This window comes from Microtus oregoni, unplaced genomic scaffold (assembly GCF_018167655.1).
Source record: "Microtus oregoni isolate MIOR12 unplaced genomic scaffold, Mior012 000072F_ref0000427, whole genome shotgun sequence".
Classification (NCBI taxonomy): Eukaryota; Metazoa; Chordata; class Mammalia; order Rodentia; family Cricetidae; genus Microtus; species Microtus oregoni.
The window spans coordinates 4180062-4194378 of NW_024543979.1; the positions used below are offsets into that span (position 1 = coordinate 4180062).

General features: G+C 43.0%; 1 protein-coding gene across 6 annotated transcripts in view; it reads left to right on the forward strand.

Moving 5' to 3' along the window:
* Positions 1-14317, forward strand: part of Ptpn13 (protein tyrosine phosphatase non-receptor type 13) — a 192181-nt gene that overhangs the window by 123652 nt on the left and 54212 nt on the right. For 4 of the 6 annotated variants that reach the window (XM_041642029.1, XM_041642033.1, XM_041642032.1 and 1 more), the window contains 8 exons: positions 3286-3375; positions 5338-5445; positions 5608-5739; positions 8737-9182; positions 10099-10245; positions 10680-10773; positions 11895-11980; positions 12654-12816. In XM_041642029.1, the coding sequence (XP_041497963.1) occupies positions 3286-3375; positions 5338-5445; positions 5608-5739; positions 8737-9182; positions 10099-10245; positions 10680-10773; positions 11895-11980; positions 12654-12816 (1266 nt within the window). The remainder of the gene's footprint in view (positions 1-3285; positions 3376-5337; positions 5446-5607; positions 5740-8736; positions 9183-10098; positions 10246-10679; positions 10774-11894; positions 11981-12653; positions 12817-14317) is intronic. The other 2 variants (XM_041642031.1, XM_041642034.1) reach the window with 1 other exon arrangement.

The window sequence follows — 14317 nt, forward strand, 5'->3', positions numbered from 1 at the left end:
TCAGGACCTCCTCCCGGATAAAGAGAAGCAATATGAAAAGGTATTGTCAGCATCTTCTGTGCACAGAGAACCAAAGGAAACCACACTCAGCTGAAGTGTCCTCACCTGCACAGGTGATCCTGCTGTCCTACTGATCTGTCCCTGGAGACACCACATGGCTGAGCAGAGAGTCTGCGAAGGGGGAGGGTTTCTATTCAGGTGTTCCTTTGACTCCTGGTGCACCAGTCTGAACTCTGATCCCTGACTCTGTGAACCTCTGACTTTGGGCAGATGTCATGTGGATGCTACTCAGGAACATCCTACCCTGCTTCCATGAAGTCGCCTCCTTTATACCCAGCAGAGAGGAGCTGTCAAGGCTGTCACTGCTGCAGGGCTTCCCAGGACCACTCTGTAGGCCTGACCCCTGCTTCTGAAATGCAGCCATTTGATTGGCATTATTTTCCCTTTTATTTTAAATGTGGGTTTTTTTCTGACAATACTAATAGCAGTCTGTTTCGTGCTGAAGCTCAAGCTTGGCCTCATCACACTTGCTGTTGTGACTCGCAGGTTTCATACCCTTGCTTTATGTCCCCAAGATGCCCAGAGATAGATACTGACAGGAAAGTTTCTCAGGAAACATTTGAAGGATAGTAGAATAACCAAAATAAATGAATACGTGCTGAAGTCACAGTCAAGAATCTTGGAATAAGCAAGCTCTGTTGCTTGTAATTAGGCATGCACATGTGCATGCACGCACACACACGCAAACACAGACATGCTCACACACGTGTGTAGTCATGTACACACACATACATACTATTAAACAGATGAGCATTCTGAATAACTAATCCTGTAACGACCTGTTAGAGGTGGAAGTGAGGAAACTGCCCCTCTTTGAAAGAGCACTTAGTGATGCTCACAGACTCACCCTTCACCCATCATGCAGCTGACACGAGGCAGGGATCCTCTGTGTAAGCCAGGTGGATTTTCTTCACAACCGAGCAGGGCCACGTGCCTTTCTATCCTGAAGCTACAGCAGGAGAGTAACCTGGAAGCCGTTGTTTCTCCCTAGCCTAGTCTTTATTTTATCCTGTCTATACCTGCCAGGGAGTTTGCTTTTCTACTAAGTACATGCATTTGAACTTACCAAGTACCATAGAATAATTAATTCACCAGTTTCTAAATACCCAAATTCCTATGCACCAAGAGTTTAAATCTGAAAATTGGATGGGGGGCGTGGAGAGGGAGGTGCAAAATTCAAAGCAACTGTTACCGACTAGTTGCTTTGCAGTATACTTTGATTATGTCTGAGTTCTTCTTTTCTTAATACTTCAATTAAGTACTTTTTATTTCAGTTATCACTGTGGCCTTACTCTTGTTTGCTTTGTTTTGTGTTTTGGGTCTTGCTCTATATCGTTTTATGTGTGTTACAACCGAGAACTAAAGCTCGTTGCCTACTTCAGGAAAAGAGAGCTGAGCCGGTGAGAGGGTGTTAGGAGCTACTTGAGAGACCGCGGGTACACTTTTCTCAGCACCCTCTGGTGGAGATGGCTCCCTGCAGTAGCATCCAGGGGTGTTCTGTGTAATTCCATCAGAAAGTCACCAGAAATACCGCACTGCTGCCATGATTACTCATCACCAATAGGTTCTCGTTCTAAAGGGACGTGTGAGCTGTAGACAGATCAGATGGGTTAAGGTGGTCCTTAAGACACGAGGCTAAAGTCCCTGCTGACAGGAAATGATGGTTCGGGTTCTCTCGGAGTAAAGGATTTATTTCTTGACTTTGAAGTGCCGCTTTTTATTACTTAGGCATCAATACCTATTGCATGTTAATTCCTATAATATTAACACTAATTTAAATCCATTCCTGGTCTTAAATGTTGGAGCATACAGCAAAGAAGATTCACACTGTGAGTGGTTTCAGTCATTAGGAAAATGTCTGTAGAGCTGTAAGGAATCTCTCGTTTATCTCTCAGTGGAGACATAATCTCTGTGTTTTGGTTTTGGTTTTTATAAAAAAGCGTCAGTATGCTTAAGAATATTATAGACTTAAATTTGAAAATTCAACTTATAAAACAATCTTTGTCAGTGTTAACACCTACCACCATGACCACCTCCGTAGACAGACCAGTCCACTCTGCAGTCCGTATTAACAGCTCGTTTGTGTGCATGCTTGTGTGTGTGTTTGTCTGTGTGCTTGAATTTTTTAATATACTTGGCTAATATGGCAATTAAAGTGTTGTATTTACTGATTTAATTAAGATGTTTGCAAATGATAAGAAAAAAGTAAGAAGAAATTAGAAAAGGCAAATTGCAGTTCCGATGTTGAAATTCATGTAGATGATAGAGATTTCCATTATTCTGGGTGGTGACACAGCTGGAAGCTAAAGTTTGCTATTTATCCCTGATCTGCGAACGGTGTTGGAAGATGTGTAGATATGACCGACCAGTTGTTATTTTATATAGAACCCCGACAGGAAGTGGGTTTTTAAAACTAGATCCAGTTCCTTTTTATTACTGTTTTATTCCGCTGCTCACTAATAGTAGTTCATTAATTTATAAATAATATGTCAGCATATTGGAGGGATTTTTTTTGTTGTTTGTTTTTTTTGTTTGTTTGTTTTTGAGACAGGGTTTCTCTCTGTAGCCCTGGCTGTCCTAGAACTTACTCTGTAGACCAGGTTGGCCTCGAACTCACAGAGCCTAATTGGCCTGCCTCTGCCTCCTGATTTTTTTATTTTTTACAGATTTCCTTTTCCTTTTATTCATATGAGTATTTCACCTGCATGCATGTCAGTACAGCACATGTATGCAGTGCCCCCAACAGCTCCCACGTGGGTGGGAGGAGACAAACCAGGGTCCTCGGGAGGAACAACACTTGCTTTCTGCTGTTCCAACTCTTCAAGCCCTGAGAGAAAATTTTAATTTGATAATTGTCAAACAATTGTATATTTGATAATTGTTAAACAGTTGTGGTGTAGGAGAAAGACAACTCAGAAAACCCAACTTTACTGGTTCTGTGCCTCTGAAGCGGTGGCTGACTGTTAGCTCTCCTCAAAGCCTTTCTCCCCTGATAGTCACAGACTCGCTTGTAGCTGGGACCTACTGTTTAAAGAGGAACGGTGTAGAAGTAATAGATGTATGCAATGTGCTTACAAGTGATGAATCACTAGGAAATGCTAGTGACTACAATGACCGGAAGTTTTATTTTTAAGTGACCAGGGTGTTTAAATTAGAACAAGCCTATGATCTTAAAGCCTACGTTTATTGTGTTTATCTTCTTTTTAAACTGCAAACCCACAATAGATACACTGCACAAAAGATGGAGTGTCGTGTCTTCACCAGAACGGGAGATCACACTGGTGAACCTGAAGAAAGATTCAAAGCATGGCTTAGGTGAGTCACCATGAGCGTCCAGGGAGAGAAGGGAGCAGCTCTGGCACCTTGTCTTGTTTTTGTTTACTACTTCCTGGTTAGCACACAAACAAGTGGGTTTCCTTGTGATGTTTTCAAACATGGACCATTATAATTATAATGTGTTCTTCCTTGCCTCTTCCCTGCCCTTAACCTACAGAGACACACACATACACAAAGACTCTCTCTCTGTCTCCTGGGCATCACCAAGATGCTGCCTGCCCACTTCCATCCACCATCCTCCACCCCCGGTCGTCAAATGGCAAAGACAATGTGCAGCAAGGACTTCACTTTATCGCTTTATCTAAGTGTCTACATTTATTTCAGATGGACAGATAATGAGTCATTAAAAGAACCAATATCATAAAAACACCTTTTCATTTTTTAATGTTTTTTTTTGGTGGTTTACACCTTTATTTTTTTTTAATTTATTTATTTATTAAAGATTTCTGTCTCTTCCCAGCCACCGCCTCCCATTTCCCTCCCCCTCCCCTAATTAAGTCCCCCCCCCTCAGCCCGAAAAGCAATCAGGGTTCCCTGTCCTGTGGGAAGTCCAAGGAACCCGCCACCTCCATCCAGGTCTAGTAAGTTGAGCATCCAAACTGCCTAGGCTCCCACAAAGCCAGTACGTGCAGTAGGATCAGAAACCCAGTGCCATTGTTCTTGAGTTCTCAGTAGTCCTCATTGTCCGTTATGTTCAGAGAGTCCGGTTTTATCCCAGGCTTTTCCAGACCCAGGCCAGCTGGCCTTGGTGAGTTCCCAGTAGAACATCCCCATTGTCTCAGTGTGTGGGTGCACCCCTCATGGTCCTGAGTTCCTTGCTCGTGCTCTCTCTCCTTCTGCTCCTGATTTGGACCTTGAGAATTCAGTCCTGTGCTCCAATGTGGGTCTCTGTCTCTGTCTCCTTTCATCGCTTGCTGAAGGTTAATATTCAGGAGGATGCCTATATGTTTTTCTTTGGGTTCTCCTTATTTAGCTTCTCTAGGATCACTAATTATAGGCTCAATGTCCTTGGTTTATGGCTAGAAACCAAATATGAGTGAGTACATCCCATGTTCCTCTTTTTGTGTCTGGCTTACCTCACTCAGGATAGTGTTTTCTATTTCCATCCATTTGTATGCAAAATTCAAGAAGTCCTTGTTTCTTACTGCTGAATAATACTCTAATATGTATATATTCCATACTTTCTTCATCCATTCTTCCATTGAAGGGCATCTAGGTTGTTTCCAGGTTCTGGCTATCACAAACAATGCTGCTATGAACATAGTAGAGCATATACTTTTGTTGTATGATAAGGCCTCTCTTGGGTATATTCCCAAGAGTGGTATTGCGGGGTCCAGGGGTAAGTTGATCCCGAATTTCCTGAGAAACCGCCACACTGCTTTCCAAAGTGGTTGCACAAGTTTGCATTCCCACCAGCAATGGATGAGTGTACCTCTTTCTCCACAACCTCTCCAACAAAGGCTATCATTGGTGTTTTTGATTTTCGCCATTCTGACAGGTGTAAGATGGTATCTTAAAGTTGTCTTGATTTGCATTTCCCTGATCGCTAAGGAAGTTGAGCATGACCTTAAGTGTCTTTTGGCCATTTGAAGTTCTTCTGTTGAGAATTCTCTGTTCAGCTCAATGCCCCATTTTATAATTGGGTTGGTTAGCCTTTTACAGTCTAGTTTCTTGAGTTCTTTATTTAATGTTTTTTTTAATTTTTATTAATTGAGGATTTCTGCCTCCTCCCCGCCACCGCCTCCCATTTCCCTCCCCCTCCCCCTCCCCCGATCAAGTCCCTCTCCCTCATCAGCTTGAAGAGCAATCAGGGTTCCCTGACCTGTGGGAAGTCCAAGGACGGCCCACCTCCATCCAGGTTTAGTAAGGTGAGCATCCAAACTGTCTAGGCTCCCCCAAAGCCAGTACGAAAACACCTTTTCTTAATGTTCTGTTTTACAGGATTTCAAATTATTGGAGGGGAAAAGATGGGAAGGTTGGACCTAGGTGTGTTCATCAGTTCAGTTATCCCCGGAGGACCAGCTGACTTGGATGGATGCTTAAAGCCTGGTACTTCATATTTTGATATTTCCTGTGCTCTTTCTAATACATGAATTTGGACAGAGGGTAAAAGTAAATTTAGGCAAAACCAAAAGGATAAGAAAGGATGGAATTTCTAAGGTTTGCTATGAGTCTTGCGTTGTTGAACATACTTGACTGTGCATTTTCCAGGGGACCGCTTGATATCTGTGAACAGTGTGAGCCTGGAAGGCGTCAGTCACCATGCTGCAGTTGACATTCTGCAGAATGCACCTGAAGATGTGACCCTCGTCATCTCCCAGCCGAAAGAAAAGCCAACCAAAGGTAATGCCGTGGCAGTCCGTTCTAAGTCCCTCCATGCCTTGGCCCAGTTAGCTGGATCTAAGCTGCTTATTTCCCTCCTGGCAGTTTGACACATGCTTGTCTAATTGTTATGATGCATGCACCCGTAGCATTTTTTCATTTTGGATTTTTTTTCTGTATCACTCATCTTCAGTAATATGAACAAAACTGAATTCAATCTTGTAAAATTGATGTCACTTAACATTCCCGTATCTTGGTGTGTTCCTCTCTTCTTAGTCCCATGAGAATGAGCCTTGCTGTCATTACGTGATTGTTGTAGCTACCTAATAGTTTCCTATAAAGTCCTGTGCAAACGTCAACTTGTATGAAAAGGAAAATGATAAAGCAGACATTTAGTAAAAACAAAACATATTCTTGTTGCTGCTTAAAGAATAGACAGTAGTGTCCCTGATCCTGCTCCCCTTGTCCTACCTGCCCCCCTCATGCTCCCTTCATCACACAGAATTGCTAAGAGGCTTGTGAGGACGGCGCATCTTGAAGCTCTCAGCCTGTGTGTGGTAAACAGTGCCATGAGCAATAGCCAGCCAGTCCACAATCTCTACTGTCCAGATTTCCCCTTTGACCAAATGCCCTGAACAGAGAGCAAATAGTGAAAATTAATACATTTCAGGTACATATTAAGAACATAAATGTCTGTTTTGGCTGTTTCAAAAATAGCAAAATGCTGGGTATTAATAACTTACTTTCATCCTTGAGATACCTTAAAAATATGTTAAAGAATTTAAAATTAGCCTGGTATTGTGGCACGTGCCTGTGAACGCAGCACTTGTGAAGCTGAGGCAGAAGGATTGCCACAGGTTTGAGGCCCGCTTAGGCTACATTGCAAGATTCTATCCCAGCAAACTAGAAAGAAATTAAAAAAGAACTGAAAATAGTTGAGGTAAATGCTAGGTATAATTTAGATGCTGGGCTAAAAAATGGAAAACAAAATTACCATGTGCTGAGCCATGGCGTAAAAGTGTAGCTCAGACTGCGGTTTCTGTTGTATTCAGTAACTGTTACATATGTGTGGATATATGTCATGCACATTTGTAAATATCATATAAGCATTTGTATACTATAAACACTGCACACTCCAGCATAAGCAAGAACCTTCTACTCCTAAGCCACCTTATTTTACATGAAGGAGCAGCTGCACCTGGAAACTGATAGCGAAAGCAGCCACGAATCTTTCCAAAGCAGAGCGTTGAGTCCCGTCTTTCTCCATCGCTTTAGACAGAGGGAATGTGTGAACTCAGTACATTCACTCCCCTAACTCCACCTCCACAGGAGTTTAATTTACTTATAACAGATGCTTTTTAGAAAAGGTGTTTGTTTGTTCAGATATTTATTGAGTGTGTAGAGCGTCCAAGGTACAAACCCCAGCCTTCGTGAAAATTAAACTTTTATCAGGCTGATGAGTACCCAGCTAGACAGATGTTTAAGTATGTCTGTGCTGTGGGAAGTCAGGTTGATAAAACAGCACTTGATGGGAGAGCCTTACCTAGTATGGAAACCAAAGAAGGCTTTTCTGTTTTGTTTGTTTGTTTGTTTGTTTTGGTTTATCTAGATTGAAGTGTGACTATGTAACCTTTTTCTTTAGGTAGCTACATTAATTTTATCCTGATGTATTACTGTTCCACAGCACCACTAGTGTCACCTACAAAAAGCTAAACCTTAAACAAGCTAGTTGTTTTACCAGTATGTCCTCCAGGCTTTCTGTCTCAATTATGTCATCAAAGAGAGAGGTTTTTGTCTTGGTCCATTTGCTGCTGCCATAACTACATACCCTCGCCCAGTTATTTCTGTGGGATAGTTTTTGTAAGACAGTCTTACTCTGTAGCTCAGGTTTGCCTGGAATTCAGTACGTAACAGGCTGTCCTGAAACAGCACCATCCTGCCCTCACCCCTAGATTCTGGCATTAAAGGCATGTCCCACCATGCTGGGCACGTATCTGTTTCCAACGTCTGTGGACACTGGAAACTGAAGGCCAAGGCCCTGCATGGGGGCGGGACGTCTTGCTAAGCGATCTCATGGTAGAGCTTGCGCACAGAGATGTTGGAGTTGCAGTGAAGACATGCTCACACTGACAGCAACCACTCGTGGGGGTGGAGCCGCATGGTCTTATCACCCCAGTCTCCAGCACATGCACGCAAGCGCACATCCGTGTTATGGTGGTCCTCTCTCCCTCTCTGCCAGGTTCTCTAAAGTGATCCTATTACTATGAGCTTAATTAATGTAAACCATGTGCACCTCACGGGCACGTTTGTGTTATTGCAGTTCTCTGTCTGTTTGCCAAGTTCTTTACAGTGACATGCTAAACTGAGCTTAACTTACGTAAAACACAAAATACTTACTAAAACTCTGCTCCATTTCCTAAAGGAGACTGTCTGATGTATATGCTGTCTTCTCTGCTGTTGGCAGTCTTGTGGTTCATATGTGTCTGATAAATGTAGAAGATGCACAACAGCATTCTCGCTGGAAACAGTGTTCTAACGCTAGTCTATGATTCTGTCTCTTGCATATTGGTACATGCATTCAGGTTTTGACAGGTGTTACTGATTTACCTTGCAGAAAACTTATCAATTTTGAACTTCATGAATGTATCCATCTTCAAATGTGACATTATATTTTATATTTTAAGAAATATTCATTTTATTTTCTGGGCATTGGGGCCTATGCCTTTAATTTCAACACTCAGTAGGCAGAAGCAGGAAAAATCTATTGAGTTTGGCGCCAGCCTGGCCAACATAGCAAATACCAAGCCTGGTAAACATAGTGAGACACTATCTCAAAGAAATTTGTGTGTGTGTGTGTGTGTGTGTGTGTGTGTGTGTGAATGCATGTGTGTATGCCCATAAGCCATGTGTGTATGTGCATGTATGTATATGTGTGAATTTGTGTGCTTGTGTGTTTGTGTATGAGCATTGTGTCACTTGAGTTATTGTGTCTTCTCATTGTTGGATCTTAACCTTTAGTGCCTTCTACTCCTGTGCATTTTGCCAATGGGATGAAAAACTACATGAAGAAACCTTCCTACGTTCTGGACAGTGCTGCAGACCCTGCAGAGGACCAGCCCTGGCCACGTGGCACCCTCAGGCACATCACAGAGAGTCCTTTCGGGCTCTCCGGGGGCCTGCGGGAAGGAAGCCTCAGCTCCCAGGACTCCAGGACCGAAAGTGCCAGCTTGTCCCAGAGCCACGTCAATGGCTTCTTTGCTAGCCATTTAGGTGACCGAGGGTGGCAGGAGTCCCAGCACGGCAGCCCATCCCTGTCTAAGGTCGCAGAGATTTTCTCCGACAGTAGTCGGAGCAAAGCTAAAAGGCCAGGCCTTTCTGACACAACTGAGCTCTCTGACCATGGTGATTCTGACATAGACGATGCCACTTACTCCAGCAACCAGGATCATCAAACACCGAAAAAGGCATGGTTTGACGTTAGTGCTGGGTGGGGTCGCCTTTTTCATGTAACAGTGCAGAAAAGTGGTAAATGTATTAGAGAGTCATATAACCTACTAAATGTTTGAGTGGCTCTGGAAAGGAGGAGCAGTTTACAATGGGTGTTAAAACCGTGTGGCTTCATCTGCATGAGTGGATTTCTGCCAGTGTGAGCCTTGATGCTAACCTGCAGAGAAGCAGAGGATTTGAACACTAACCCTTAAAGAGCTCTGCTCAGATTAGGATTCAGCTCCTATACATTAGTCATCGCTTACATATTTAACACATGTCAATAAGGGAACTGCTTGTGACTAGTTCATGGGATGGGCAGGTGGGGTTGCCATGGAGACTAAATTCCTCTGAAGTTCTAAGGTAACAGTAACAGCAGAGAAAACAGATCGTTCTAGAAATGATAGAAATATAAACTCACATTACAGGAAGGCTCAGAGGGGAAGTCAGCTTTGTTTCATTGAAATACAGTATCCCTCACAAGAGCCTCCTGGCCTCAGAAATGAAGCTTAGCCATTGCTCCCTTGTTTGGACTGAATCTGCACACATAACAAAGTAAGGTCGGTTTAGTCCACTGGTCAGTACCAACTTTAAGGAGTGTGAGTGTGCTTCACAAACTCAGGAACAGAAGAGGCCAGGCGCACAGGCTGTGTGGTTCTAAGTGTCTCTCTGCCTTGTCTAGCTTCACTTTCGGGTGTGAGTTCTCTAAAGAGTAAAATAAGAGTGCCCTGAGCTGATAGTGTCCAGAAAGGCTCCTGGGCTCTATGTGTGATACATTGTATTCCTTAATGCTTTGCTTTAAAAGAAAATTTTCCCCCGAAAATATTTGTTTCCACTTAGAGTTCATTTTGGCTCTAATTAGAAATCTTCTTTTCTTTGTGTTTCTTTGTTAAGGAACCTACCTCCTCCATGAATACATCCAACAAAATGAGCTTTAAAACCTGTTCTGCATTGCCTCCTAAGCCTGGAGAAGTCTTTGAGGTTGAACTGGCTAAAAATGATAACAGCTTGGGAATAAGTGTCACGGTACTGTTTGCCAAGGTTTTCACATTTTCTCTTCTTCACTTCCAGAAGTCTATTGTAGCCCAACTTGCTAGGTGAATTATTTTGCTTCAGATGGGACATTTGTCAAATGTTTCCAAAATTGAAGAATTGACTGTCTTAAAGCTTTTTTGCTTGCTCATAATGCATGACTTAGAAAGGAGGGACGGATCCTTATCTAGTCAATATGTAGCATATTGACACTTTCTGAATTCAGAAAAGAGTTGGGGATTGGGGAGGAGAAAGAACAAAGGAACAAACAGACTTTGCTGTTGGCGCACTTAGCTAACAGTGTTGCTGGGTATTTGAATAACAGAACATAGTGATAAAATGTCACAGCTTTCTCTGATGACTTGAACCCTACCTAGGGCTCGCCTGTGAAAGCATGCACACATTTTCATGTTAACAGGTGCTCTTTTGTCTTTTCTGTGTAGGGAGGTGTGAATACCAGTGTCCGCCACGGTGGTATTTACGTGAAAGCCATTATTCCCAAAGGAGCAGCAGAGTCAGATGGCAGAATTCACAAAGGTATGTTGTTTATATGGAAACAGGAATTGCAGCACAAATATTCCAATAAATAGAAATTAAGGCCAATTGTGGTCCTGCACACTTTTAATCCTAGCACTTGGGAAGCAGGAGCAGGCAGATCTCTGAGTTTTCAGCCCTCTGCATAGTGAACTTCAGGTCATCCAGGGCTGCATAGAGGGACCCTGTCTCCAAAACAGCCAGGAAGGAAGATGACATTACAGTGATCAGAACTTTGGGGTCATGTACAAACATTTTAGAAAGCGCCCTGGTGCCGCAGCAGCAGGTCATCTTCCAGCCTGTTCCTCAGCCGCAGCAAGTGACTTCTTTCCCGCCAGCAGCACAGTGCCGGGCAGAGGACGGCCGACAGCAAGTGTGGCGTGTATGTGACTGGAAACGCGCTTCTAGTCTGTGCGTTTACACTTCCGCTTCTCATTCTTCATGACTTAAGGGCACTGCTATAAATCCGTATTATTCTAGCCAGGCAGTGATGCATACCTACAATCCTGCACTTGGGAAGCTGCGGCAGGGGTCGTCACACAATGTGACTGGCCTGGGCAGGGCAGGCTGCACTGTCACAACCGCTGAGGTTATTAGTGGTTCCTTCCCGCGTTCTTTCCAATTATCAGGAGTACTTCAACAATGTTCAGTTCTCTCCACATTTGTCTGAGTCTCTCTGAAGCGTGTAAACTCAGAGACAGAAATTGGGGTTCAATCTAAAGATCCAGAAAGCAAAACAACCAGCCGCTGGCTCTTACCTCGACCTCAGTCTGAAATGGTGGTCCTGCCTCCAGGAATCTCAGAATGAGACTGTGTGTGAGAGCTGTTCCTCCCTTTCCCTAATCCTCTTTAGGGCTGGGATTAAAGGCATGCACTGCCCGGTTTCTATGACATAAACTAGTGTGGCTACTGGGATTAAAGGTGTGTGCTACCATTACCTAGTCTTTAAGGCTGACCAGTGGGACTGTTTTACTCTCAGATCTTCAGGCAAGCTTTATTAAAACACAATTGAAATGCTACTACATCTCTCCCCAAATAAATATGGAAAAACATTGGATGTTAAAAACCCTATAGATTTTTTTTTTAACAATTCACTTCTTTTGAAACAACTTCCTAACTTATAGGTGATCGTGTGCTTGCCGTTAATGGAGTCAGTCTAGAAGGAGCTACCCACAAGCAGGCTGTGGAAACACTACGAAACACAGGGCAGGTAAGAGATCATTGTAGCTACCTGCTAAAAGAGCTTAGCCCACAGCAGTGTGGAGACCTCGTCAGGAAGCCGAGGCAGGCAGCACAGCCACTGGGCACCGTGTTGCTCTTGCTGTTGTCTTTCTAGTCGGAAGCACAGATTCCGATGAGCATCTCCACTAGGGAGCCGATTCTGGGCAGTGCTTGGCGCTGCTTTAGCCAATAGCTGGTGGGGAGGCGTGGAGACTGACTGTATTTTCAGATGTTTCATAAACATCTGCAAGCGTCTAATCACCTTTCAACCTAAAAACTGATTTCATTGTTCAGTATATTTTCTATCGGAGTTGAGAAAATTATTTATAATGGTATTTATAATTACTGCCGAGTGTCTTTGCCCTAGCACCCAAATTATCTGTAATACACACACATATATTTGGGTATTATATTATATATGTGTATATAACATGTATGTATTTGACATGTTTTATAATTGCTTTTCCTTTTATTCTCATGCAGAAAATAATAAAATCTTTATTTTTGAGACTTTCAGTTCCTTTTTTCTGTTACTGTGCTTTTTTTGTCTCTATGCCTATATTTTGGTGTACAGTTGGTGTACCTCCAACTACACGAAGTCCTAGAACTTAATCTAGCTTACTGGTCTTCTCAGGTAACAGTGCCCTGTTCCATTTTCTCAGGTGGTCCATCTATTGTTAGAAAAGGGGCAGACATCGATATCCAAAGAACACGATCCTACAAACCCACAGTGCGTCTCTCCAGACCAGGATGCTCCAGGCCAATGCCCAGAAAAGACAGTGCAGAAAACAGCTCATGGCAAAGACTACAGCTTCATGACTGAAGGTCAGGCCTCGCCATTCAGGTCATGTGACTACAGTTCTCAGTCTACTCCAGTTCATAATTCAGTGTCTCTGTTCTTGTCAAACTTGTAAAACTCAGGCAGCACTAGCCTGACAAAAACACACTTGAAATCATGCCTGAATGTGGTCATTAGTAACACCTTATATAGCTGTCAGTATTTCTACACACAGCAGTAATTTATCCTGAAATGTTCATCTGGTTTGTTGAGGCATGATTTGTGTCTCATTCATAAAAGAGCAGCCCTCCCACTGCAGAGAGCAGGGTATACAGCAGCTACAGAATATAGTTGTCAAATTTTAAATGAAATTCAGTAAGGAAAAATTAAGTATTAAAAATTGTTGAAAATGGCTTCAAACCCAACTGCACCTTAAGGTTTTGTTTGTTTATTTGTTTTGGGTTTTGACTTTGAAAGAGAATCTCACTTCATAACTCAAGTTGGCCTTGTTCCTGGATAACCCGTGCCAGCCTCAGTTTCCCAAGTGCTAGGGTTACAGGCGTAGGCCACCACACCTACCTCTAAATTTAGATTTTCCAATTGCTGTTCTTCTTAACAATGGCCTTTTTAGCCATAATAATAATTGGTAACATGCCAAGATAAAGAAGGCTGATGCCGTATGAGTTCTCGTGAGGCTGGTGCGCCCTCTGCTCCGAAATCCTTTAAGCGATGGTCATGGTCAAGAATGTCTTCTCTTATTCCCTGGATGAGTGTGAAGCTTAGGGCACCCAGATCTGGCTGACCCTGAGCTGGAGGTGCTGTCCCCGCTTCACCACACTCTTTGACTCCCTCTTTGGGTCGTTTTCTTTTGCTTTGAACTCTGTTCATGTATCTTACATGTGAGGGTTTTCTGGAATGTCATCATAACGTATCCGTATTAAAACAGGCTCCGTGAAAACATGGTGGCGTCAGCTGACTCTCCTCACCCCAAGCTGGCATTTGTTCCGGTGTTTTTTTGATGTTGTTGTTGTTGTTGTTGTTATTTTTTGTTTTTTAAGATGGGGTTTCTCCGTGTATTTTGGCTGTCCTGGAACTCACTCTGTGGACCAGGCTGGCCTCGCATTCACAGAGATCCACCTGCCCCTGCCTCCCAAGTCCTGGGATTAAAGGCATGCACCACCATTCCCAACTGTTTTAGTATTCTTAATGTCTCTCTTCATACCTGAATTACTTGTGATCCTCCCCTCCCCATTTTTAACTTAGTGTACCCTCTTGAAACACATGACATTGAAACACCACTCCACTTAGAGAATCTTGCTTTTACAAATGCTTCCCATTCAAACAGTTATTTTGAGTTTTATGAATGGGGTTGGGGAAACTGCTCAGTCTGTCATTGTCTACAAAGAAAGCATGAAATTCTGAGTTTGTAGCATGAATTCTAATTGGTCTTTATAATAAAAACTCGGAGTCAGATATTGGGGTGAAGATCAGAGAAGTAAAGGAGCCAGCTGTTAGAGAGACTTCTTACCTCTACTGTATCCTTTTACG